Below are 24,881 nucleotides of genomic sequence, written 5' to 3' on the forward strand. Positions count from 1 at the left end.
CTACGACGAACCTGTCAGCGCAACAGGCGGTACCTGAGCAACAGTACTGCATATCATTAATTACACAAGACAACATCGCTTGTGTCCTGTCATTCCGGAATTGGAAAATGAAACATTTCCATTTTCTACATGTGTGATTGGGCCTGCACATGCACTTTTTCAGAAACTGATTCTGGTTGCATACTTGTTTTCTGATTATTGCTGCTATTTGTCGCCAATTTCTGGTGCATGGATTACGAATTACAAGGCGCTAGTTACTCATTTGGTATTCTTCTTTTTTTCTCTGTTTTTCTGATAGCATTTATATGGAGACTGACTGACGATTGGTTGATAGGCAGTGAACGTCCTCTGGTAGCGATTTAGCTATCTCGAGAGCAGAGACTTGAAAAGTTATAAGGCAAAATTATATGAATATGACGGTATGAGATATCTACAACAGAAGTGATAAGAAAATGACATTGTTTTTAAGTGTTGGAAGTGCTCAGGGCACCATTCGATACGAATACAAGATCCGAATACGAGGGAATCAAAAATCTGAGGGGATCCTTCACCCAATAATAACCGAAATGAAAATAAAGCAAGTTGGGATGAGTAAATAAATACGTGATAAACCTGTTAAGGTATCCCGGAATGGGAACAAAGGAGGAAAAAGGGAAGAAAGAAGGACGGAAGAAAGAAATGGAGGAACCACTATCTGCCCCCCGCTTTGGAAACAGCTTGTCGGTCGTATCTCTTATCAACCCCTCCCAGCATGATCTTCAAAATCGTGTTCGATGTAAGGGCGGCCCCGCTCCACGGTGCTGTATCAACGATGTCCCGAATGTCGTATCGCTTGTGTAGGATATCATCGAGGCTCTGGAGCCACTTCTTCGCGGATGGATCATCGCCAACTTGCACAAATTGGATCCCCACTTGCCACGGTTTCGCGTCGCATTTGTCCAGCCGTCTCGCTGCGTTGACCACCACCGTTTCCACATCGTCAGTGGGGATGCCATCTGTGATCACGATGATGTTAATCGGTTTAACAGGTGACCCGCTAAATCGGCTAGAAGGAGCTGCCTTCGACATATCTTCGACGCGTTTCAGATACGGTTTGAGGATGTCATACAGTCGAGCTCCCACGGGCGTTCGTCCCGATGGATGAACCCGATCAAAGAGCTCGTTAACAGCAGCGGATGTTTTGATTCTCGGGAAGCCTCCGGTTGCTGGCTCCGCCCAGTTATTTTCGTTCAAGAAGTATACATCCACGCCATCGTCGTCAAACTCGGCGCAGATTGGAGCTATAGCTGCGATTGTTTCTCTGGTTTCGTGCCATCTGGAGCCTATCATGCTTCCGCTGTCGTCGACAACGAGGATGGTGTCGAAGTCACGAAGAAAGGCGTATGGCGAGGTATCAGCGGCGCATTCCTGAGCGTATTCTATGGTCTCATGACTTCGTACGCTGTATTGCTGATCTCTTTCCGTGGGCGAGTAAGCTGGTGGCAGATCAAGATGAGGTGATTGGTCTTGCGAAGACGCCGGTTGATTCGCCCAGTCATATATCTTGCTCTTCCCCTTCTCCGCCCGCTTGATCCCTTTCCTCAAGGAGCGCATGAAGCCGGACATTTTCTTTCTTTCTTTCTTCCTTTATTGATATATGGCAGTTAGTTGTTTGAAAGTCGGACAAGCATATACGCGCGAGATATAGAAAAAAAATATATCGAGTTTATCGATTTATCAAGTAGTGTATAATAGGAGTTGACAGTAGACAGAATTTCAAAAGTCCTCTGAAAGTGTTAGCATGAGAACCACAACGGTTGACTACTGATTTAGATGGTAAAGGAGTGAAATTGAATCATAAAGAAACGACAAAAAGTGGGACAAGTTCCTCTATTTTATATACCACTTTTTTCTAATGGCCTGAAGCAGTGAGGTGAGGCAGATTCCGTTGCGGGAGGTCATGCATGTTCTTACATGGACGGTGCAGCCCTAAGCCACTGCGTCTTGCCTGATTGGTGCTGGCATAGCCCTAATTCGTGCTGTCAGGTCGCCTTGTCGTCAACCTCCCTGGACGCGGGGCTATCCAGAGGTGTTATTTAACAAGAATAGTTTATTTGTTAAGGTGGATTCGTAATATTCCTACTTGAAAGCCCGGTACGGCAGAATCTGGGCGTCTACATGTCTCTGGTTCGATGGCAGGACTTCTGAACCTGAACCAGCCCACCTCCATCCATCCAACCGGTCTCTGAAACGTAGCAAGGCCGAGAAGGCATTGTGACCATCGAGGCCTGGAACTTTCCTGGGACAACCTCACGCACTTTCAGTTGATCTATTAACCATTACATCCATGATGGAGAGATTTGCCGAACTCTATTAGTTCTACAAGCGTAGCCAACACACTACTACCCACCGCCCACCCGGCTTGCATGCGTGTATAATTTCGCCTTATCAAGAAAGAATACATGCGAAGGCATACCTATATACACCCCTCGCTGTTATCGGAAATATCCTACCTTTCATTACTCTAGCATCCCCGCCCAGCCAACCACCAACAGCATGGCTATGAACCCACAAGTCCAATTTGGATTTATCAGCGTCCTGCCCCGCGAGATCCGAGACTCGATTTACCTCGAGCTGTGGCACTCCTGCGGACTTCCCCCGCATATCCTATGGCATAGCAACTTTACCGACGCCAACAATTCACATCTCTGCCGTTGGCAATGTACTACAGAGTACCAAGTGGAAGACCAGCTACAGCAGGACATCGAGGCGTTGAGGAATCAGCTTGGTGTTCCCCTTGATCACCATAAGATAAATGTTGAATACAGCCGCCGGCTCAAATCCCCCTATTTGAATCCCTCGGCTTGCGGCGAAATTGCTGCGGAATTACACGGTGATCAAGCAATGTGTACATTTTCGGTTTCGGGAGTGACTTGTTCGAAGAAACGGCAACAAGGAAACAATGATGTCCCGACCCGTAGTGCTTATATACCCATGCTGTTATAGTGCAAAATTATGTGTGTATTCGGGAGAGCATGACTCCTTCAAGTAGTGAGGTATTGTACGTATGCTAACCTGCTATAGCTCCTCGGAATGCCTGTTATCGATATATGGGTCGACAACGTTTGTACTCGCCGACATGCGATCTCTCCAGGCCTTCAGTGGATACTGTGAGAAACCGCCTCTTCTGAAGAAATTCTGGGAAGTTATTTCACCTCCCGCTCTCCTCAGATGCACTAAACACCTGGAGGTGTCATTAACTCCGAACTTCTCCCTGGCGCAGGCCTGCGCAAGATCCGGATCTCCACAACCCTCAGGAACTCTCCACGACGTCTATGACTTTCATTGGCTGTTTCTTGATCGGCTCTAGTGCCTTAGGAGTATCAAAATCCGGATTACTGCCCATGCACATGTGGTCATCGTGGACAAATACCGCTGCTTTACCTCTGTTGCTGAACCCGGCGTTAACGCTTTGAAAAATGCTATCCTATTTTGTAAAGGTTGGCTCTGTCACTATCAGCGCACCCTTAAGCAAAGACATCCTGCCTAAAGATGGGTATGTTGAAGAAGATATAACCCAATCGAACGTTCACCTCTGGAAAAGAGGCGCTGGTGACAAGTTACATCCGCGCCTATGGCCCATGCGTCCTGGCGACCCAGGTGAGGGTCAAATATATTCTGGTACAGTTTGGTATGTTCACGCGCTCGTCCTACCAAGGTGGAAGTTGTTGACTAGTTATGACATTATATAAACGGGTCGCCATAGAGAGGTACGGGCGGGTGGAACGATTATAAACTGAACAAGTGGGAAACGGAGAACGTCAACACACGCCCCTTTATTTAGGAAGATCAACTGTACAATCCGGTTCATAATTGGCGTACGAAGTGTCCTATGAACTTGACAGGCAAGCCAGGTTTTAGATGCAATTGCGAATAGTACCCTATCCTGTAAATGTTCGAGGGATAATCAACATCCTGAATTTCGTCTTGAATTTCGTCAAACGTGACACAAGTTCCCTTAAACACCATCTCAAACGGACTAAAGTCAAGAGATGATCCATCAGGATCGTTGACGTCTAGAGATATATTCCACCTCTGAGGCCAGTCAGTCGATGTTATGCCCACTGCAAGATTATCACTAACATGTCTAGTATAGCTTTCCTTGGAAGAGGATTTGCCTCTGGGTCATCAGACCTCAGGGGTACGGTAATACCCAAGGGGATAACTTCCGCGCGCCCACGGTTGGGCAGTATCACATCTTCACCGTGTCCCACAAGATTTGAGACAAGTTCGGCCCCGGTTTTGACATGCATTTATGGCAGCCCTTTACATCCTCGCTCACATCCACTGCCTTCAGCGAGAGAGCTTTCTCTCAGTAGGAGTGAATAGTAGGCGCAAGAGTAAAAGATTATAACGTACTACTATTCCCATCGCTAAACACAGCCTCGTTTCATCATTGATCAATTCGTTCCTCAGATCAGTGGAGGGAGACTAAGGGTGAGTCCGTAACGAGCCATGCTTCGGTACGGGTGCCATTGAAGTAGGATAGATTCGGGCGGTGCCAACAACACTGCTAACACGCGACACAACACATCGATTATTGCCCGTCTTTCAAACTAGGGAGTGTAAGTTGTGACCTTCCATTTCGGGTGTGATGCGAGTCCAACCAAATTCCCCTCTCCACTTTTGAACATCTGTGCTAGCGCGAGGGTGTTGAACTTGAAGTTGGCGGACCTGATAAATCATAGTAAGCTAAGATAACCCAGTAAACCCTGGTTAAGATGAAAGCTAGCATCCAGAGCCTCTCGCGGATCTATTCGCCTTCAGTATATATCGTTTTGCCATGACAAAAAAGGAGGTCCTCCAAGCATCTGAAACCAGCCTGGGCTTCTTGTGGGGCTGGATTAGATAACGTGGCATTAAGCCCTCTCTTGGCCAAATGTTGGGCTTGACCAGGTTGCAGCATGAACAGTCAAGGTGAGCAGGTGATGGTGGAGGAATCTTCGGCTTTGCTGACGGAAAATAATGGGAGTCTTGCAACGAAACTGAGGTCGGGAAAGCCATGGAGTGGTCACATACATAAGAACCTTGGAATGCAAGAAGCACTCGACCACAGCAGGGAGAAGGGGTTCAAATCGATGACTTTAACGAAAGAATTTGCATCAATGATATATATGAAAAGCTGTTATAAGAGTACAAACTTGAAGTCACAGACTTCAGACTCTACGCATAGTAATAATAATACTCCCTGGAGATCTAGCTTCGGGGATAATATGCTCAGCTTCTTCGTATAAAAAGCAATCATCACTCCCAGGCTGATCTGTCTAGTAGTGAGGGGGTGTGATTATCAAGAGTAACCTAATAAGTAGGGCGTCTGTACGGATAAACTCTCGTTGGCTCTGAGCGGACTTGCCACATGGTTTTTAGAAGCCATGCAGCAACTCGCCCCCACTCTGTAGGGCATGCTCGACAGATCTGCGATGAGGATGCGGAAACTGTTGAAATATCCATTATTTTGAAATAGAGGCTACATCTTGAAGATCCGGACGGAACAGCGAAATGGCAGTTGCACGAGTCAGAGCAAACTACTCCGTAAACAGAAAATGTATCTTGGTTGGAGTTCCAGACCAGTCAGGGACGCATCTTGAATATTCCAAATCTGAGATTTTCCAGCGTTCATCATAATCAGGAAAAGCTTCGGATTTTCCTGAACAGAGAATCAAGGATGCTTCGCTTGTTCTGGCGGAATAGCACCAATCAACGTCGCAACTGTGCGCGCTGTTAAGCGAGGTGACAGTAGACATTAACTCCGATCCCAGGCGGAGTCTGCACAAAAGCATCGGGGAATTGCAAGCCTGTCAGGTTCGGGCTCCAGCCAACAACAGCTGTGGGAAAATCTTTGCGATGCCTTCTGATGACATGGGTCTGGATGCTAGTTACCGCTGGCGCCGCGCTAGTCTAGATTACAACGTAACGGAATCATGAGGACGGCAAGCATCCGGTTGACACTGTCCTGCGGCCCGCGAATCGTTATATAATGAAGACGGAATGCTAGACACTGCTATCTCCATACCAATTAACTCTGTTAGTTGTCTGCTGTCCAGCTGATGTAGTAGCGCTCGCGATGGTTTTCAGACTGCAGTGGCCTTTTTGCGACAGACAGACTCGCAGTTTTACGGAAAACAATTTCGGTTGCATTCAGCAGCGCCCCTGAGACCCACGGGCACAATAGTGCGCTCACTAAGGAAACCTTCTATTCACCGTCTAAACTTGATATGGCAGGTTGCTCCTCTAAAAAGTGTTCGTCAAAGCCCTTCAGGCAACGGAGCAAACTTAAAATAAATCAGTCAATGGCATCGACGCGTTGATCGGAAGAATATCCCCCCTGGCTCCCAAAGCCTCACAAGCCAAGACGGTGACATACATACATATGAGCGCGCGCGGAGAGGTGCGATGATTGGAATTCAATCAGCCCTTTCCGCGCTGCTTACTGCATAACCCCCACACGAAACTTTCTTCGAGTCAACAGATCCCATAACTTGAGGCCATGACATAACGGCGAGAAACCACCTATTCCTAATGCCTTGGGCTTCAAAACACAGCAAGCTAATATGATGCATACCGACTCTAGCCTTGGGGAAGTCGCTGAGGAGTACTCCGTACTGTACTAAGTCAACACGCGATATTTTTGAAGACGCCCCCAAGATCCCAGCAAGACCCCTCGCAGAATCCAGTGTTCGCGTGCTGATAGCAGCCACGATCCCAGGCGGCGGCGCGCTATATGGAGAAGGGAGCCCAAAGCCACCAATGGTAAGCTCTATCCGCGGCCCTGAGGCTTGAGATCGCGTGGAAGTTTCATCATGTTCTTATTAGTGGCTTCGTCCTATTTGCTCTCATGGAAAAGGGAACCAATGCAAACTTCTAGTGCCTTGTCCATCGCCTTTTTATAAAACAAGATAGACCTGCTGCAGATCTGATGCGAGATGTGGACAATTTTCGTTTTTCCGTGGATGAGAGGGGCTTCCTGTCGTGAGTTATTTATCTGCCATTATTATTCTTTATTATATTTGGTTTTGTTCTCCGGCCTTGCTTTCCGCCTCGTTTTCGAGGCTCCTGAGCGTGATGAGCGTGCTTGGTGAGCCTCCTCCCGGTATCGACCTCACGGAAAACCGCAATCGTGAATTCAATGCCTCCGCGGCAACAGTATATGGCCTTGCTGTCATTGCCGTTGCTCTCCGTTTCTATACAAGAACCAAGATACAGAACTTCGCAATTAAAATCGATGATTGGCTAATATTACTTTCCCTCGTGAGTTCTCCAGTAACCGGCCGGACTCTGATGGGTTGTTAACTATTTGTTTGCCAGTTTTCGGTAACATGCAGTTTCGTCCTTGCAATAATAGGTGAGGGTTACCTTGGGCAATTGAATCTGACTCTCAATATCCATTCTAACCGAAGTGGTTGATTTCAGGGGGTAATTATGGCCTTGGGAGGCATGTCTGGGTTATACCTCTGTCTGACGTGATGATTTTAATAAAGGTGAGCTGCAGGATAAAAAGAATTATTGAACAACGCGAAATAGAATCACTGACGACTTTTTGGTTGATGGAAGATCCATTATATATACATGTTCCTGTATATCCTCAACGTCCCACTCATCAAATTCTCAATCCTGTTATTTTATCGACGTATCTTTGGGATGAATTGGACGATGTGGGTCTGCTTTTTCCTTTCTGGCGGCTATTACATCGCATGCACCGTCACTCTCCTCGTTTCTTGCCAGCCTATATCCTATTACTGGACCCAGGTCGAGGACGCGAAGTCTGGACGTTGCCTCTTCCATCCACACGTCTTTTACCTCGGAAATGCAGCAGCAAATGTCGCTACGGACGTATTGATTCTTCTTGTTCCCATACCGCTGATCTGGAGGCTTCAGATGCCCAGAACGAAAAAGATCCTAGTATCCAGTTTGTTCTTGTTAGGCACCTTGTGCGTGATGTCCTGCTCCTGTCTGAGCACTATTCTTCTCACTAGAAGTTCCATAGCTAATAACCATTTGGCTGTTTTACAGTGTCTGCGTCGTAAGTATTGTTAGGATAAAATTTATGGGCGACCTCGCGAGAGCAAAGGACGTTACATTCATTCTCGTCAATATTTTCCTCTGGTCCTTCGTCGAGCCATGCCTTGGCATTGTCTGCGCCTGCCTACCAACCCTACGCCCTCTTCTCCAGCGGGTGAGCCGTTCTGTATTTGGGACGGAATTTGGGAAAAGCAGCAGTACTGGCCCAGGCATTACACCTGCGTTGGTGCGAACACAACAAAGTACTACGGTGGACGGGACCAAGAAGAGCGGGTTTAAACGAATTAAAGGAAATACAGTGGATGAGACGACATCTGGAAACGGTCGAATGCGCTTGCGACCGGCGGATGACGAGACTATGCTAACGACAGTCTCTGCGCAGTTCGAGATGGATGATTTTAGAAGAAATGGGACCAGTGACATTGACTCGGAAAGTCAGACCCAAACCACACCTCCAATGGGTATCAGGGTGAAAACGGATTTCGGCTGGCAGGAGCATGTGCAGTAGTTTATTTGAGTTCCTATATTGTAATGAAATATATGAGGGTAGCGGGTAGCACATTGCTTCTTTTTCCCCGTTCGAGCTTTCACATAGCAGCGTTTTCAAGTTGAGTTCCTGTTCCATTCATTCCGCTTCAAGAAGTTCTAAGTCAATATAACTAGCATCCAAACGTCAAGGTACGAATGAAATAGTTCTGAGATGGGTGTACCTGCACCGGCCCATGGTCGAGAGCGGATGGGAGTAAGTAATTAGCAAATATCGCCAATTTTCCCAACGAGCATTGTCTACAGCGATAAGAACAAGCAGACGTCAGTTTGTCAGTACTTGCAGCTATCTTGCTAATGAAATCCACCACCGACCAGCTATGATTAAGTATCAGAAATTTGGCCGCTAGCAATTGTGATGATCTAATTAATACATTCTAAAAGAACGACCGGGGTAAGCAACTTCGATCCTACCTGGCCGACCCCATAACTTTTTTTCCGATCACCAAAGATTAAGGGGAAAAAATAACTACGATACCCGCTACAAGATACTAAGAACCCGGCTCCAGGTCCTAAGTCATGGTGCATCTAGTTATCACCAAAATCGAAGCCTCAGACTGGGAGGAAATAATCGAAGGCCACTTCCAAGCGTTCCAACATGAACCCTTCCAGTTGCTCATCCATGGCGAGAACACCCCGCGCAACCGGCAGATCTTCATGGAGCGGAGCCTGAACCAGTTCGCCACCCAGAGTAACTCCATCTGGCTCAAGGCCATCGATACGAACAATAGTAATAAAATCGCCGCAGTGGTCAATTACAAGCTGAATCCCGTGTACGTTCCCCTGAAGCGACCAGAGCTGAGTATGGATGATATGATATGGCTTGAGGATCCGGAGGATAAGAGCATTTTGGATACGATGTTTAAAGCCATTGTGGATCGGAAGCTGAGGCTATTGAAGGAGGGCCATATCCGTGAGTCTCCGCTTGTTTCATTTCTCTCGTCGCCGGCGTCTTCTAGGCTTGATATAGATCTACGCCCCTCTCCACCCTGATGTAAAGATCCTGCCCTGGCACAGATCGACTGGACGAGAGCAGATCAACTCAAGAATACCTGCGTGCTTCTTATGATCAGTTATATACATCGGTCCACGTTCGGCGCCTGTCCAGCTATATCCATGTATCAATGTTAACACCAGTTAACATTATTTCCAGAGCTAGATACCCTCTTCGTCCTCCCCGAATATAGGGGCCAAGGATTCGCCAGCCGGCTAATAAACTGGGGACGCGATCTGGCTAACCATCTAATGGTGCCTATTTGGCTCGAGTCTTCCATGATGGCGCACCCCGTGTATCTCAAGCATGGGTTTGTCGATATCGAGCACGGCCACTATTTGATGGGCAAGTGGGACGTTGAGTATTACGTGATGAGGAGGGAACCGAAGACGGCGGAGGACTAAATTTGAGATAAGTTACATATGTATGCCACGGCGAGGTTGACGGGGTTTGTTTCTGTGGTGGGTTTAAATGATAGCTATGAGATCAGGGACGTCAGAGCTTTGATTCTCAGCCAGCCTGTTTAGGGGTATAACACCTGGAAATTTCCCTGCACGACAATTTCCCGGAAAGTAAAGATATCAAATGTTTGGATGGGATTGGGGTTGTTATGTTAGTTATCATAGCAGTAATAGAAGAAGAGTCTGCTATGGCTTTGTGCTCATTGGAGAGAAATGGTAACATTGAGTGTCAGATTCCATGTTTGTTCGAGTGTTAGAAGAAGCAAGCAGGCCCCGTCGGCTTATGAAGCAGGATATTCAACCATGTACCATGATTCAATTATTCTTGGGAATCACTAATATCTACTATACAGGCGGTTTAGCCAGGCCCGAAAATTGAGTCAACTAGTGGTGAGTTCTCAGCTGCAATTTTACCCTTTCATACACCAACTTCTTCCCCCCAATATTGTGCAGCTTCATCAGAGAGCTGCGCATGCCCAAAGCTGAATCAGCAATCCTGTTCGTCAATAGAATGTGTCGAAGCAATTCTTCTCCGAGTTCCCCGTTTTCCACTACCACTTCGTAAAAGTCCTCGTCGGTAATCAATAAATCCACATTGTCCAAGACGAGTGCGAAGATTCCGTCGACGAGTTCGGTGTAGTTTCCAGTCTCGCATCGGTAAACCGCCTGAATCACTTCTATAAATGCTGGCGTTGCGGATATTGACTTTAGCCCATAAAAGGACGATACTTTTTGCTCAAGCTTGGAGCCAAAATATATCGAACCGGTCAAGGAGAGAGTATAAGCGGAGCAGTCGAAGACCTGTGTTTTCCTGGGAGCTGTCCGAAGAGCCTTCAAAATCGATTATTGAAGGTTCGGTCGGTATAGTGTAGTGATTTGTCTGGTCAACACCGTCAAGTAATCCCCTGATATCCTCATAACCTTCCGGCCAGAGCTCTGCAGAATATGTAGATTCGAAGCCGTATATAATTGAAATTAATAATTCCAAAGAATCGGCATCCACCTCCGGGAGATGTATTCTTTTCGTAGTTGCTTCCTAGTAAGAAGTTAGCCAATTCGTTCGCTTGGTGAATTGCCACATAGCTGAAATGGAGAAGCAGGGACCGGAAGTAAAGGGACTCCATATGGGGGAAGAATTAGAGACATACCGCAAATCTCCCCCTTACTGCCCTTTCGAAAAATCGTGACTGGGAGCAAATGACGCTGGAATGAACTTTGTACTCGCAGTCTACACCGGATATTGTGAAATCCAAGCTCTTTGGAGGCTAGTCGAGTTGGGATATCCTTCCAGCAAGTTTGCGACCTCGAGAATTCTTCTCATCAGCATTGTTGTCGTTTTCAGGCTGCGTTTCCGGTGCGACGATTTTGATCCGAGGAGCATTTTCCTTGCTATCCATCATTCTATAGCGTTATGTGGAGTCTTTTCTGTAAAAGCAGTTATCGGAATCTCTTGGATAGGACATCCCACACCGCGCGGTAGAGCACACGATACTTATATTGTTCAAGTCGGAGCCTAGCTTGCGGATAGCCACCAGCACTGGGTCGAGGCAGGCAACACAGTCCGTGAAATGGAGGAACTGATCCACTCAGCAACTCCCGGTTTACCCACTTAATGAAGTTGGAGGCTTGCTTGCTCCCAAAAAAGAGCTGTGTATCCGTTTGGAGGTGCGGCACTTTAATTTAAATAGGCTTCCCTTTTTAAAGCCATAGTTACGTCGACCTTCAAGTACCCAGGAATCACTTTGCTGGCGAAGATAGGAGGATATGATAATAAATGAAAATCGGAATGGAAATTGAGTCAGAATTGCTATCCCCTCTTTGTGATTTCAAACTGGCGGCCCTGAGATCATGGAAATAAACTTCCAATGCTCTGGAAAATGGAGAGTCTATCCGGCCAGAGATTATCCGGCCAGAGTATTGAAAACACAAATCTTGTCATGAGCGCAGTCTGCACAGGAAGAAGGAATGAAGGGCCAAGGCATATTTATTCGCAGGCGGAGCACAGATTTAAGATTGTTCCCGCCTCTTGAGCTACGATATATCTAGCTGTTGCAGATTTGTGAGAGCAGTTGACCCAGCGTTTCGTGATCAAGAATTGAGAAAATAACAATACATGATTGGGGACTATATAATATTTTAGAGATTCGGGTCGCTAGCCAAAGGACCAATTAAATACATTAACGACGGCTATTCCTATTTAGCAGCTTGCGGATTGTTTCAATAACTACAACCGGAAAGCGAGCGGCTTGGAAGTGTACTCGGTGAAGGTAAAATTTTTAATAGCAGGAACGAATATTATATTACCCTTCAGCTCTGGTTAAAGAATCATTCAATACTAGTTAGAAACTTCAGGCCGGCTGTGACTGTGTATCATGGTAGCCATACGGATTTGCCAAAATTACTACAGCTTCGCGGACAGCTCGTCATCCTCAACATCAAATTCTGTAGTGCACAGAAGAAAGGTATCCCTCAAAGCCTAACGGTCCAGCTATATTAGAACCCATTCACATCTTGGTAATCTCTACGCAACATAATCCAAAAAGCGTCTCAGACTTACATTCAGCCGATGCTTGGAATTGATATCCTGATATTCATCTGAAGCCAACATGTCGCAGAAGTGTCGGATGGACGGATAATGAACAATAGCAATCTCGTTCCACCAGTCTCCCTCAGGTCGGTCTGGGTCTCCCCGAGAATCGCGCAGGCCCGCAGCAGGTTTAACGACATTACCAACCAATTTCGCATCACCACCAATTCTACCGGCAACCTTAACGAATCCCTGATTGAAAGAGTCAATGGTCTATTGTCACTAAGGTGCAAACACCATAAACTCATCAATAAAAGTTGCAACACACCTGCCCATATTTATAGTACTCAGGTTTCCCACCACGGTGGAAATGTAGAAGATTAAGCATAGTCACAGGCTTGTCATGCGTCTTCAATAGCTCATCCATGAACCCAAGTAGATCAGGCGAGAGCTCCAGGTTCTGAGACGAAGGTTTACCCCGAGCAGCATCCAGAGAACCCGTAATGGGTACCGAAGTAGCTCCACGTTTCAACTTCTCAGCGCGGCTTGGATATGTTGATATCAACTTTGACGGAATCCCCACGTTGACGGAATACTCACTTATAATATAAGCAGCTCGAAGGGGAGCGGGAATTGAGTTCTGAGGAGATCGTAGGAGGACTAGCAGGTCCCATTTTGTAGTTTGTAGTGGGTTACCGTCTAGGATGTTAGAACGGACGACCACATGCCTTGGGCGGGAGAAGACCACGACTTCGACGCCTGGGGACTTCTTAAGCTCTTTCACAAAGCTTCTTGGGTCGGTGTTGGGGGTAAGAGATAGAAGGTGGAGCGTTAGAAGAGGCATGGTGAGCAGCACTTAGCGTAGATCCATTGAAATATCGTATGTAGATACTAAATGATTGAACAGATATGGCGAGTTTTGGTTTTATATAAATCAAGGCATTTCATCTGCAGCATGATGTATTGCCGGCGTGTCGGTATGCCGAGGTCCAAGAGATGGAGCGGAGAGGAGCGCCGGAAGCTTATTTGTCGGGCCGGACTAGCCCTAGGCGGTTCAAAGAGCCGCAATATCATCAGCGTGTTTGCTCTTTGTTAGTTTGCTCTTGTTTTGTAGGAAAATAAATAAAACTGCGGTTTCTAGAACTATTTTTGTAGTCATCACTTGCTGATTTCGGGTTCGGTGCGAGTCCATCATCTTGTGACAGCATAGGCGATTTTGTCCTTGCAGCAAGGAGCTATGGAGTTGAAAGTAGAAATGTAATAAATTCATCATTGGAACATCGATTACTCGAAATTCAACACCTATTTGATTGAATTATATATATGTGTATATAGTAAAGCTGACAGTAACCCATGGCGCTTTTCAGTCCGCATGTCATGGTTGATTCGCAAATGTCATGGCAGACAGGGAGCTTTCACCTATCAAGTATTCCAACATTGTAAGAGAATATGATATTTCCAATTCTACGAGTTTCTGGTGATTGAAAAGTTTCATCGTCTTTGTAGGTTTGTCGAGGTCCTCTACTTGAGCTGAGATCCCGAGAGCATGGAATAAAGAAATTCTGCGGGTATGAACCATATTAGCCGCTGAAGAAAATTTTGGACTGAGTGAAAACAGCTCTGCAATCTATGCCTGCCCACAATAAAGCTTTTAATCATGAAAAGGAACCATGGTTCTTTCCACTGAGGAACATTTAGCAAGCATCGGATTCAAAAGTCAATTGGGGTCAACCGCGCTAAGTTGTTTTAAGAAATAAATCACATGACCACAATCGGGCGTAAGTTTCAATACCGTATCTTTGTATTTGCTTTACCAGAGACTTCCAAGGTTGACTTCTAGTTCGACGCGTGAAAACAATATCGCGTTTTCCTCCACCACAGCCGCCACATCTCCCCAAACATCAACATGAGATAGAGACGCCCAACTTGACCAATTCGATGTTTAATTTGCTTGTCCCATCTGCTGCTTCTTTCTGCGATGTATTTACCTCGGAATCTTATTTCCCAGCTTTACTTTGATCTCCTCCGATCCCACCATCCTCTCTCCCCACCCGTACTGATACTTGCCGCCCTGGAGCCAGATGCGCTGTGTGCATGTCGAATCTTGACGACATTACTCAAACGAGATTATATTCCTCACAAAATACAGCCAATTAATGGATATGGCGATTTATCCCGCGCTGGAGAAGAGCTGGTTCGTCCCATGCGAACCACGCAGGGCGGGAGCGGGGGAGTGGTCGTCTGTATGGGCGTGGGCGGCCTGGTAGATTTAAGTGATGTATTAGGTCTCGATGTGGACGAGACAGGGAGCATGGGTGGTGTTGAAGTTTGGGTCATTGATGCTAGAAGACCATGGAATCTGGGGAATGTCTTTGGAGGATACCCCGGACACGCTGGACTGGAAGAACAAGATTTACATCAGAGACGCAGTGTTGGGTTGAATAAAGGATGTATCACGCCATCTTATAAGTCACATGAAGGAATAATTGTTTTTGACGATGGCGACATCGAGGAGGAATTAGCGGCTGAAAGGGAGGCTTACTGCGCGCTCCTAGAAATGCCCGAGTTGGACGAGGATGATGTGGACAGCAACGATTCTGACAGTCCTACGGACACAGATGAAGATTCTGGAGTTCATACGAAGAAAAGAAAGTCATGGCCCGGTCGTGATGACGATGATGACCACTCCGATGACGAAGGGCCACCGCGACAAAGGCGCAGGAGCAACACTGTTCGTACCATTACATCACAAACTAATTTTATACTTAGACTAATGGCTATATTGTAGGGATCCTTTATAACATCGCCAACCCGTTATGAACGTCAACCGCGAGATTCCTCCCAGTCATCTCGCTCCCCGTCTCCTTCCTCAGGCTCCGAATCTCCAGCCGCGCCGAAACAGCCCTCGGCGCGTGCTCTACGGCGTCGGTTAGTGCGACTAAAACGAAAACACGAAGGTGTATTGCGAGCGTACTACTCGCTGGGCACATCATATTCTGAGCCAATATCGTCTCTATTATACTCGCTTGCATCAGAACTTGGCCGGGAAGATAATGACCTTCTGTGGCTGGCAATTGTTGGTGTATCCAGCTTAGAGCTATCAGGACGAACCATGACGGGTGTCGGGATATCTAATGCGTCAGAGTCTGGAGGTTCAGCTGGCTGGGGAGGTGAGCGAGGTGAGCGCATTAGGCAGGTGCTTCGAGACGAAGTTCGTCGCTTAAACCCGCCCGAACTCTCCGAGACTGGCCGTGAAGCTCAAAGGAGCGAAGTCAGCGGTGTTATACCCACCACTGGCCGCTCACCCAACGATACTTCGATTCTGCTTTCTCCAGAACCACGATTCCTCCTCGTCCGCCACTGGTCTTTGTACGAAAGCATGCTCCATAGCCCGTACCTGGCTGCCAGACTTCATCTTTGGAGCGAAAATGGGCGTAAGCGTCTACACAAACTTCTCGCCAAAATGGGCGTGAGTCTTAGCCAATGTCAGCAGAATTATACTCACATGGACATGGAACTCAAGCGTGGATTGCGGCAGAAACTACTCAAGTATGCTCCAATGTACGGACTGGAGGGCCTGGTGCCGCAGGCATCCTCGGGAGCTCAATTTGGGACTTATGCTGGCTGGGGATTTGTACGCAGTTGGGGTTGGAAGGCATGTCTGTCTGCCACCGACGTTGGCGTGATCCTTGGCGCTATTCTTGAAGTCGGCAAAATAGATCCCACTTCATCAGATAGCGATCGGCACCGTTTTCAAAAGACCGTCCGGGAAAAAGACGACAGTGCGACCAGTGACGTTTCCGATCCGAGTTCGGACTCTTCCCAGATACTTGCCCGTTTCTGGAGTGCCTATGACGCAATTTCGCTAACCTCATCCGAATCCCCAACAAATCTCCTCAGCTCGTTACCCCTTGCACAACATCTGCACCGTGCGATCTTACGCACGGGCACCTCGCTACTATCCAAACACCAAATCCGGCATTTACGGGCATTTAGAATTGCGGTGGTCAAGGATGGGCCAGATGTAAAACTTTTCACCAACCCCGGCGCATTAACTAAACTCGCGCTATGGGTTGGAGAAGCTGTTCGTGTTCAAGAACAAGAAAAGGGAGACGGAATGAAAGTCGGCGGCAAACGGGCAGTCGGGACCCCACTTGTCCTGGCTGGCTTGGACGAAGATAGGAACGTCTATGTAGTCGTTGGAACCGGTGGTGGGGGAGGGGTGGTGGATTTTGCCGCTCTCGCACAGCGACGCGATGAGAGGCGGAAAAAGAAGGAAGCACAGGAGAAAAGGAGAGCGGAAAGGGACGAGAGGCGGGCTAAACGGGCGGCTGAGAGGGCGGAGCGTGGAGAGGATGAGGATGATGGGACAGAAGAAGAGGAAGAAGAGGATGATGATTCTTCGTCTGGTTCTGATTCGGAGTCGGATGATGATTTTGATGAGCGGAGTAGCATTCACAGCCGAAGCATTGCGCGCAACCGCTTTGGAATTGCGTTCCAAGAGGTTGTTCACGAGACGAATGCCCGGGTGAGAATTGACAGCTTCGAGCATTGTGTTGTGGAAGTGCAGAAGGAAGATCTGGGCGGATTCCTTGAGGCGCTAAGTTTCAGGAGCGTTGTTGGGTAATATGAGTGGCTGGTCATTGCATGATGCCGGACATTGCAATGCTTGCCAATCCTACAACAGACCTCTCATAGCGTCGTTATGGGGTCCGACTACATCTGTTGAACATTCCATCTTTGATGTACAGTTTGCGAGCTCTTATCATCGGGGCGTTGCCCTCCGCTTTTCTTCTATTTCCCATCCCATCGGCCACTTTCCTCACCGTTTACCTCCTCGGCATTTACGATATATCTCAACCATTTCCCCAGTTACCCCTCGTCTGTTATTCGCAATATATCCCCCCCCATCCTTTCCCGACCTGATTCTCCCATTTCTCTCTACTGGCAAACTACTTGCCTCCCCTTATCACGACATTTCCACGTATTTCATGCTTTTGGAGCCCCCTTTTCGCGTTCTTTACAATTAGGTTATTTTTTGGAGTATGGCCCGCGCTTTCCTTTCATCCATTTCGCCCTCCTTTTTTGTCGTCGTGAAGCATAAAGACCTTGTATATAGCGTTGTGCGGGTATGGAGGGTTATTGCTGGATGGCGTTTCCTATAATGACTATTTTGTTGCTATTTGTTCCTTTGCTTTTTTTCACATTTTTTCCTCATCCTCTCCCTACCCTACCCCACCCCTAGTCTAGTTACAAAGATGGAGTAGAATGTTTCATATGAAGGAAAGTAATACATGTGAATACTGGTTGATTTTTCCCTCTTTTTTTCATGTACTTCATCTTTCTTCTGGTTTTTTTTTTTTTTTTTTTTTTTTTTTTTTCTTTTTCCCACGCTTCGTGTTTATGTTGTTCCTTCCCTATTTTCACCCCAATCTGTACCCCCGGATGCGATGAGGTCAGTTTGCTCCCGGCTGACTGCCTCTTGTCTTCCTTCATGGTATATATTCTATGATTACATTTTGACCCGTGTTCTTTTTGACCCATTGATGTGCTTGAAACATTTTGGCTGTTCGGGTTTTCTTTCGGCTACCCGTTTACCATTTTGGGGTTGTACGTGTGCTGAAGTAATAGAGAGGCATAGACTACAATAGAGAGTGATGGGGGGGGGAGGGAGGGAGACTGTGCGTCTGTCTATGAAGTAGTCCAATCCGTAAAGCTTTCAAGAAAGGAAGAATATATATATACAAATTTTCCCTCGCTAGCTAATTTAGAGAGAGAGGAAGAGCAAAAGAAGAGGTATAGATGGTAAAACAGACTTAGAAGTGAAATGGAAACAATGAATCAGAGCGTAAAAAATATCAAAACACAGCTATGGTTTCCCAAGCAAAGAGCCAGCAAACCAGACCGCCCCCAGGCTCGTTAATACAGATAATCCCACAAGCTGATTACTCCAGTTATTCGAGTCGTCCATTTTCATGGCAGCAGGGGAGATCTTGAACGGCGTGCCAGTGTTATCTTGACGCGTTTCGCCCTCGCCGGTGCTGTTCGATGCCGATTCTGGAGTGGACTGTGCATGTATCTGTGGTTCTTGCAGTCTCCATTCCTCAACTAACTTGGCGATGGCCACGAGGTCCTCCCTTAGCGAGTTAGCATCGGCCGTTGCGTTTCCGTGATTCCCTTCGACATCGACATTCTGCACATTGCCGAAAAAATCCATAACTATGCGCTGTCTACCTTCTGCTTCACCGCCAGGGAACAAATCCCACCGCACGCCGGGCTGAGAATGGATCTTCGACTCGTCGTACGAATCAAAGAGGTCGCCTAGAGTACGCTTGGAGTTCTGGTTCGTAACCTGCGTTTCCAGGAACTCGAGAATATAGTATGTCCAGCGATCGATGACGGCGACTCCCACGTCGCTATCGGCATGGTGGGAGTAGGACGACTGAGAGAGGGCGCTGGAACCCGTGGCGATGATGTTGGGGGAGTAGAAGTGGGTGTACATGGTATTGGCTTGGCAGGTATCGATCATGAAGAGCAATTCCCGGTATCGTTTCTTTTCCCACATCTGCCCGAAAGCGTCAGCCAAGTCCCACGCGCCTATTTCCTCTGAGTCCTGGAATTTCAGGAACTGATCTCCGCCGTGCCCGGTCATGTAGACAAGGACGTTGCTTCCTGCATCAGACCCCAGTCGCTTGCTGCGGGGCACGTCGTCACCTAGCCGGTCTGTTAAGAGTCGGATGAAGCTCTCTACAGTCACTTCGTAGCCACGATAGTCTACTTCTATGTTGTCGCCGTATAGGTCTAGAGCGCGGTCGGCGTTGTTATATACCGTTCCTGGAAATGCGTTGCGAGGGTTGCAGGCCATGTCGTCTGGTAACATCAGGATGATCTGGGAATCGGGAATCCCGAGCCTTTTGACCGTACGGTAGAGGGAGAGGACATTGGCGAGATGGCGGTAGTTGAACCAGAACCGGGAGGTAGAGACGAGGACGGCCCAATTAGAGGTGTGTTCTGCGGAGACGAGGTGGGAGAGCAAGGTGAGGAGGGTGGGGAGAATAGAGAGGAGGCGCATGGCGTAGATGGGAGGGAAGAGATATTTAATACAGTTCAGCTCATGGAGACGTAAATACCTACTAAGTAGGTATGTAGATTGGGAGGCAGTGCCGTGAATGTATGTGCAATACAATTCAATATAAAAAGCGCGGTGAAGTCGAGGTTCTGGGCACTTCCGAATTGGGTTGAGGATGCGTTGTCAGCAAGGCAGAATGTTGGAAGTCACGGGCGCTAAAAGTGACCTGGATCCGCATACCATCTAGCGTGGGGCGGGAGGTACCGCTACCCGGCCCAAGCTCTTGTTTGCTGCTTAACATGATTGCTGCATTCCCCATCTTTGTCTTGTCTTGTTTCAACTTCACCAACTTGAGTCATTCCCTTCTGCTTCTTCTTCCTCTCCATCTTCTTCTTCTTCTTCTTCTTCTTCTTCTTCTTCATCTTCTGTTCTCCCCTTCTTGTTGCTCGTCTAGATTCACTCATTGTGCTTCTGTTTATCTAGCTTGTCTTCAAGGCTCTCTGCAGATAGAGGACACTTCAGTTGTTGTCTGGCTATGTATGCCACCCCCCATACAACACTGCCGATTGTTACCTACCCTACCTAGCTTGGTTTGCTTCGAAATAAATATCTACGCCAGCTGTTAGTTGATGCCTGTTTATCTCCACCATACTCATACCTATCTATCAGGAATACAAGAGTCTACAGTAGCCTGTTTTTGACTATTTGAGCTTGCGACTTGCCCTAGAGAGTTTATCAATTTTCTGCTCTACCGTCTTGCTATATGTTACATTTTATTCCGTGCATCACCTTTTTATATTGATGAATGTGAATGTCATTTCAAGTTCAATCATCTCTCTTCTACTACTTTGAATCCCCAGTTCTGTGTTGTCTCCGTGCAAATATCTTGATCCAAGGATCCCCGCAAACGTCGGGATCAGCTCCCTTCTACCGATTATAGAGTTGATAGCTAGCTGGTTAACCCCCTGCCTCGATGTATTCACCCATTAATGGCTTTGGCCCTTCATTTTACGAGAAAAAGCCAAAAAAACCACCAATACTATGTCTTCCCCCGGAGACGCTCAATGCCATATTTTCCTATGTGAGTACTCGCAAACCCCGCAAAATGATAACACTATTCGCTTAGCTTCTCTCATCTTTATTAACACACGCATTTCTCGGCTTTGTTAGGCTTCCTCTTCGGATTTGGTTAACCTTTCCCGCGTTTCAAAACCTTTCCATGACCTCGCTGCAGCCCAGCTCTATCGCTCCTTAAGTCATGTTTTTGATGAGCGTGATCCAACGACAGGACAACTGACTTTGGGTCGTCTAACTGGTGTTCTGGATACCCTGACTATAAGTGACTACAACTACGCCGCATATATCAAGGAAATATCCCTGGATACAGTTCAGGACAATCGTATTGACGCAAGTGTAGCTTCGGAATTCAAATATAGATCTAGCTCTGGGAGGTTTTTGAATACTCTACTACTCGGAACTATAAAAAAGATAGTGGCCCTGGAAAGTTTCCGGTAAGCTACTTCCTATTCGTACTACATCTAGCTTGTGATTTTTTTTTTCTAAAGTTATTTATTTCTGAGCCGATTATTAGGTGGAATGTTCGTGTGGAGCTTAGTCCCGCTATCTTCGCAACATTAGGCAAGCACACAAGCCTCCAAAATGTCCATGTTCGATTGCAAGATGGGCTACCTACTTGCCCATCTTCGCCAATGCCACCTCTCTCCGGCTCATTGTCGTTTGGCGCTCCTACTACTGCCTCTATGCCGCCAACCACGAATCACTATCACTATGATAGTCACCACCACCACCATCACCACCATCATCATCATCATCAGCCACCGCCCCCTTCGGGTTCCGCGCAAGGCTTTTTGGCAAATGCTGATGTAAAACTAGTGAAGCGGTTGAATATTCGAAAGCTTTCTCATACTGCCCGGAATTTCTCTAGGTTTTCAAGTTTGAAGAGCTTGGCAGTTTTAGATGTGGATACCCTTGATTATGTCCCAGAAATTGCGGAATGCATTTCATCGTCGTCAACCACTCTTAAAACCTTAAAACTATCTTTTTCGGATACGCTGGCTCTCAAAGCTCGGAAGAAACCTGTGGATCCATCGGACGCGGATACCGTACAAGAAGACGACGATGGCGGGTTTTTAAACGGTCCTTTGATGGCATCTCCAGCGCCGCCTCCACCACCCGTAGGGTCGCAATCATTATTCGGAAACCCGCCTACAACGAATGATGCTGGTGTGCGCCTTGAACGTGCTGCCCAGGAGAAGGCCCTTGCTCAAATTTTTGGGCTGGAGAAAGGGACTGCTATACAGCAGAACCTTGAGAGAATTGCGGACCGTGCAATTTCTAATGCAGACAAAGAAATCCAAGCGCTCGGGCCATTGCAACATGACGTAGATCGAATGTTTGTGGAAAAGCTGTCCGCAATCGTACATAGGCTAGAACGGAGCAAGGGCGCTTCCAGGGGCTCCAGCATTTATTTGAAGGCTCTTCAAAAGATCGAGAGAGCAGCAGCCATTTATCTGGAGAGAAATGAAGCCACAAATGTCTATCGGAAGGGGAAGAAGAAACCATTCACTAGCCAGAAGCACTCTCACAAAGCACCACTTGCACAAGGCCCAGGTACACAAAAGCAAGGCTCACTATTCGGAACTAGCGCGCCTCAATCCCAAACTACATTTGGCTTTGACCAAGGAACTCATTCTATGAAACATCCTGGTCTGGTATATCCACAGTCATCACAGTTCCCACCATCGAACAAAAGAATATTTTACCCCTCGCAGGGATCTTACCCTCCTGGATCTTCATGGACTACCCCGGGATCTATGCATAAAAACAATGCTGTACACCCGGGAAAGTCGGCCAATGATTGGAAGCCTACCGGTAAGGCCTTTGCGGACTACTCGTCATCTCCATCCGACGCCGGAGAGAGCATTTTCAGTAAGTTCCAACAGGGTATGCATAATGAAGATCCTCAGCAGCCCGCTATGCTTGAGCCGGAAGAGAAAGAATTTGAGGATAAGTTGCAGGATATGGTTGATATGGAGCACCCGGATGAAGTCAACGATGAAGATGGTGAAGATCAGGAGTTTCTTGACTTGAGTGAGAGCTCTGCGGAAGATCAGGACCCAGTTCCATTTTTGCATGACAAGCCGAAATTGTCCCAGCCTAATAATGTATTCTCTTCTGATGCGGATGGGCATGCATCAGGCTCATCATATAAAGGGAAACAGCCTATTCGGGCTTCTGGCAATTCTTGGCATACTGGCTCGCCGACCTCTATATTGCATCAAGAAATCGGAGGCATGGAGGATACTGAAGACGCCATCCAAGCGTATATTCGCCTACACCATGGAATCCCAGTGGAAAGTTTATCTATTCACCTGATCCCTGTGAAACCATCCATACTTTGCCGAGCCGTCAATCTTTCGGCACTGAAGCATCTCTGTCTTCTGAACGTCGGACCACAACGGCCATTCTGGGCCATGCTCACTAAGTTACACCAGACCACTCCACTCCAATTAACGTCAATCCATACAGATAACGTCACACCGAGCTTTCTGGCGTTTTTGAATGGCCTGAACTACTTAGAAGAGCTCTTCATGGTGGAAAGGAGCAATCGGTCAAAAGTCGAGTCCTTCGCACCCAAGACGGAAGTGGTAATTGAAGACATCAAGAAGCAGGTACTTACAAAGCATGTGACACATCTGAAGCGTTTGATGATTCGAAACGACAACGACTCGTCCTGGGTTTTGAATAAAGAAGCCGCCCTGCTTGTTGGTCGACGCGGCTCGGCGATAAAGGAGCTCGTTGTTGCCCTGAACTCGCCTAATTTTGTAAGTTTCCAATGCATCCATACTTTTTGCCTATGTGTGGTCACATCCCCCCTTCCCACGAAAACTGTATGTAGAACATACTGACAAAATCTAAAATCGAAACAGCACGTGCTTATGCTGAACATGCACGGCTTACGCTCTCTTCGGGTTCTGCACATCCTCTTTACCCAAAATGATTCCTGCTCAGGCATGCTCCGTGAGATCAGGCTCTGTGCCATCGACAATGTAATCCAATCCCCCCACATGAAAGTAGAATATATCGCCGTAAGTTATGCGGTGAAAGAACCCGGAACAAATTCCATTTCCCGCCTAGAGTATCACCCGGCTTCCTCCTCCCGCTCAAAAGATGGGAGTAAAAATGTGCATTCACTATACGACGAGGACGCGGATGAGGACAGGAATGGGGTTGGAGACGGTTTCGGCCATCCCCCATCATCTACTGCTCATCATGCTTCTGGGAGCCTCAAAGGCAAGGAGAAAGAAGTGCATTTTCCATGGGGGAGCGAGGTAGAAAACTCCTATGATGAGGATGATGAGGATTATGAGTATGATGATGAGGAGGAGGTAGGGCATGGTGAGGTAACAGTTCATGACGGGTTGAAGTTTCATGATATTACCGGTGTTAAAGTTTGGCAGAAAGAGATCTGGGATTTGAAACTTTGAATGTCGTCGACGTTGATGGTGAGGAAGGTGAGGGAAGGCTGTGACATGATTCCGATAAACAACCGAATCCTTCCTTATTGTCCTGGGTTATGTTCTTCGTTACTGTTGTTTCGCTGCAATTTTCTGTCCCCATCGGTCCCTAATAATTCTGCTCCTTGGCTGCATGTAACCCTGAAGATATTACCTACCTCGTATTATGCCAGATTTTTGCCTGCCTCATGTACTGTCTGTCTGCTTTTAGTTGATTTGGTTTTATTTTCGCTTTTTGATTTCCCAGCTAGCTTGAATTCTTCCTGCGGTTTCTTGCGACAACACTGGCTTTAGCAATTCTGAAGTTACGCAAGCACCTGAGACAGCACGGAGAATAAGTGATAGAGAGGGAAAAGGAATTGCACATATGATGTGGAAGTTCGTGATCTTATGAATCCCCGGGAAAATGGAGATCGGTTGGTGGGGCTGAGTATTGGGATTGGGAGCAAAAGCACCATTTTGTGTGCAGTGAATTTTAGATACTGGGTTCTCCTTTGAGTATTCGATGTTTATGAGGTTTATGATAACGAGCCGTGTTTCCAATAGAAGAGATATGATGATGATTTTACGCTTATTTAGACAATGGAGTTTTGCTTGGAGCTTTGGTTGATTGACTCCATTTCAATATTTGCCCTTTTCGATCGGCCTAACCAACGACTAATTCATGCTTACGTGATCCCGATGTTGT

At 47.1% G+C, this 24,881-nt stretch overlaps 10 protein-coding genes across 11 annotated transcripts; 5 read left to right on the forward strand and 5 right to left on the reverse strand.

Moving 5' to 3' along the window:
- Positions 1-127: 127 nt before the first annotated feature.
- BDCG_04832 (uncharacterized protein) lies at positions 128-6,183 on the reverse strand. Its single transcript, XM_045420478.1, has one exon. It carries the CDS (start codon positions 1,603-1,605, stop codon positions 691-693), a length of 915 nt encoding a protein of 304 aa, XP_045276576.1. The 5' UTR covers positions 1,606-6,183; the 3' UTR covers positions 128-690.
- Positions 2,536-4,262, forward strand: BDCG_04833 (uncharacterized protein; the record flags this gene model as incomplete). The annotated part of the gene is made up of 5 exons (XM_045420479.1): positions 2,536-2,887; positions 2,986-3,040; positions 3,064-3,310; positions 3,480-3,670; positions 4,136-4,262. 5 exons carry the CDS (start codon positions 2,536-2,538, stop codon positions 4,260-4,262), a joined length of 972 nt encoding a protein of 323 aa, XP_045276577.1.
- Positions 6,184-7,101: 918 nt separating the features above from the next.
- On the forward strand, positions 7,102-8,566 carry BDCG_04834 (uncharacterized protein; the record flags this gene model as incomplete). The annotated part of the gene is made up of 5 exons (XM_045420480.1): positions 7,102-7,287; positions 7,345-7,381; positions 7,450-7,517; positions 7,591-7,967; positions 8,050-8,566. 5 exons carry the CDS (start codon positions 7,102-7,104, stop codon positions 8,564-8,566), a joined length of 1,185 nt encoding a protein of 394 aa, XP_045276578.1.
- A 429-nt stretch (positions 8,567-8,995) lies between these two features.
- Positions 8,996-10,651, forward strand: BDCG_04835 (uncharacterized protein). Its single transcript, XM_045420481.1, has 2 exons — positions 8,996-9,517; positions 9,758-10,651. Exons 1-2 carry the CDS (start codon positions 9,124-9,126, stop codon positions 10,000-10,002), a joined length of 639 nt encoding a protein of 212 aa, XP_045276579.1. The 5' UTR covers positions 8,996-9,123; the 3' UTR covers positions 10,003-10,651.
- Positions 10,652-10,795: 144 nt separating this feature from the next.
- Positions 10,796-11,459, reverse strand: BDCG_04836 (uncharacterized protein; the record flags this gene model as incomplete). Its single annotated transcript, XM_045420482.1, has 3 exons — positions 10,796-11,095; positions 11,208-11,287; positions 11,363-11,459. The coding sequence occupies 3 exons, from the start codon at positions 11,457-11,459 to the stop codon at positions 10,796-10,798; spliced, it is 477 nt and encodes a 158-aa protein (XP_045276580.1).
- Positions 11,460-11,983: 524 nt separating this feature from the next.
- BDCG_04837 lies at positions 11,984-13,664 on the reverse strand. 2 transcript variants are annotated; one of them, XM_045420484.1, is made up of 4 exons: positions 13,187-13,580; positions 12,915-13,105; positions 12,617-12,838; positions 11,984-12,535 (listed from the first exon to the last, which is right to left on the reverse strand). In XM_045420484.1, the coding sequence occupies exons 1-4, from the start codon at positions 13,428-13,430 to the stop codon at positions 12,461-12,463; spliced, it is 732 nt and encodes a 243-aa protein (XP_045281029.1). In that variant the 5' UTR covers positions 13,431-13,580; the 3' UTR covers positions 11,984-12,460. The 2 variants fall into 2 exon arrangements, with proteins under 2 accessions (XP_045281029.1, XP_045276581.1); XM_045420483.1 differs by having other exon boundaries at positions 12,915-13,664.
- Positions 13,665-14,421: 757 nt separating this feature from the next.
- BDCG_04838 (cell division control protein 45) lies at positions 14,422-18,484 on the forward strand. Its single transcript, XM_045420485.1, has 2 exons — positions 14,422-15,317; positions 15,375-18,484. Exons 1-2 carry the CDS (start codon positions 14,565-14,567, stop codon positions 17,211-17,213), a joined length of 2,592 nt encoding a protein of 863 aa, XP_045276582.1. The 5' UTR covers positions 14,422-14,564; the 3' UTR covers positions 17,214-18,484.
- On the reverse strand, positions 17,508-19,834 carry BDCG_04839 (GPI-anchor transamidase). Its single transcript, XM_045420486.1, has one exon. The coding sequence runs from the start codon at positions 19,656-19,658 to the stop codon at positions 18,456-18,458; it is 1,203 nt and encodes a 400-aa protein (XP_045276583.1). The 5' UTR covers positions 19,659-19,834; the 3' UTR covers positions 17,508-18,455.
- Positions 19,835-19,915: 81 nt separating this feature from the next.
- Positions 19,916-24,845, forward strand: BDCG_04840 (uncharacterized protein). The gene is made up of 4 exons (XM_045420487.1): positions 19,916-20,736; positions 20,826-21,166; positions 21,247-23,500; positions 23,606-24,845. The coding sequence occupies exons 1-4, from the start codon at positions 20,629-20,631 to the stop codon at positions 24,161-24,163; spliced, it is 3,261 nt and encodes a 1,086-aa protein (XP_045276584.1). The 5' UTR covers positions 19,916-20,628; the 3' UTR covers positions 24,164-24,845.
- On the reverse strand, positions 19,922-20,119 carry BDCG_17025 (uncharacterized protein; the record flags this gene model as incomplete). Its single annotated transcript, XM_045426192.1, has 1 exon — positions 19,922-20,119. The coding sequence occupies one exon, from the start codon at positions 20,117-20,119 to the stop codon at positions 19,922-19,924; it is 198 nt and encodes a 65-aa protein (XP_045281030.1).
- Positions 24,846-24,881: the final 36 nt, after the last annotated feature.

Source organism: Blastomyces dermatitidis (assembly GCF_000003525.1).
Source record: "Blastomyces dermatitidis ER-3 genomic scaffold supercont1.5, whole genome shotgun sequence".
Lineage (NCBI taxonomy): Eukaryota > Fungi > Ascomycota > Eurotiomycetes > Onygenales > Ajellomycetaceae > Blastomyces > Blastomyces dermatitidis.